General features: G+C 58.3%; 1 protein-coding gene across 1 annotated transcript in view; it reads left to right on the top strand.

Annotated features, from left to right (window-relative positions):
- Positions 1–113, top strand: part of EMH_0098840 (uncharacterized protein) — a gene marked incomplete at both ends in the record, with an annotated part of 423 nt that extends 310 nt beyond the window's left edge. The window contains one exon of the mRNA XM_013494039.1: positions 1–113. Within this exon, the coding sequence (XP_013349493.1) occupies positions 1–113 (113 nt within the window).
- Between the last annotated feature and the right edge of the window lie 115 nt (positions 114–228).

The following is a 228-nucleotide window of genomic DNA, read 5'->3' on the forward strand; positions in this document are numbered from 1 at the left end:
CTGCTGCAGCAGCAGATGCTGCAGCAGCAGCAGCAAAAGCTGCTACAGCAACAAAAGCCGCAGCAGCAGATGCTGCTGCAGCATATGCTGCAGCAGCAAGGCAGCAGCAGTAAACTGGTGTACATACACCACGGGCGCAGAGGCGAAAAAGAAGCTCATCTGCTGCTGTTGCTGCTGCTGCTGCTGCTGCTGCTGCTGCTGCTGCTGCTGCTGCTGCTGCTGCTGCTG

Source organism: Eimeria mitis, genomic scaffold (assembly GCF_000499745.2).
Source record: "Eimeria mitis Houghton genomic scaffold, Emh_scaff10139, whole genome shotgun sequence".
Classification (NCBI taxonomy): Eukaryota; Apicomplexa; class Conoidasida; order Eucoccidiorida; family Eimeriidae; genus Eimeria; species Eimeria mitis.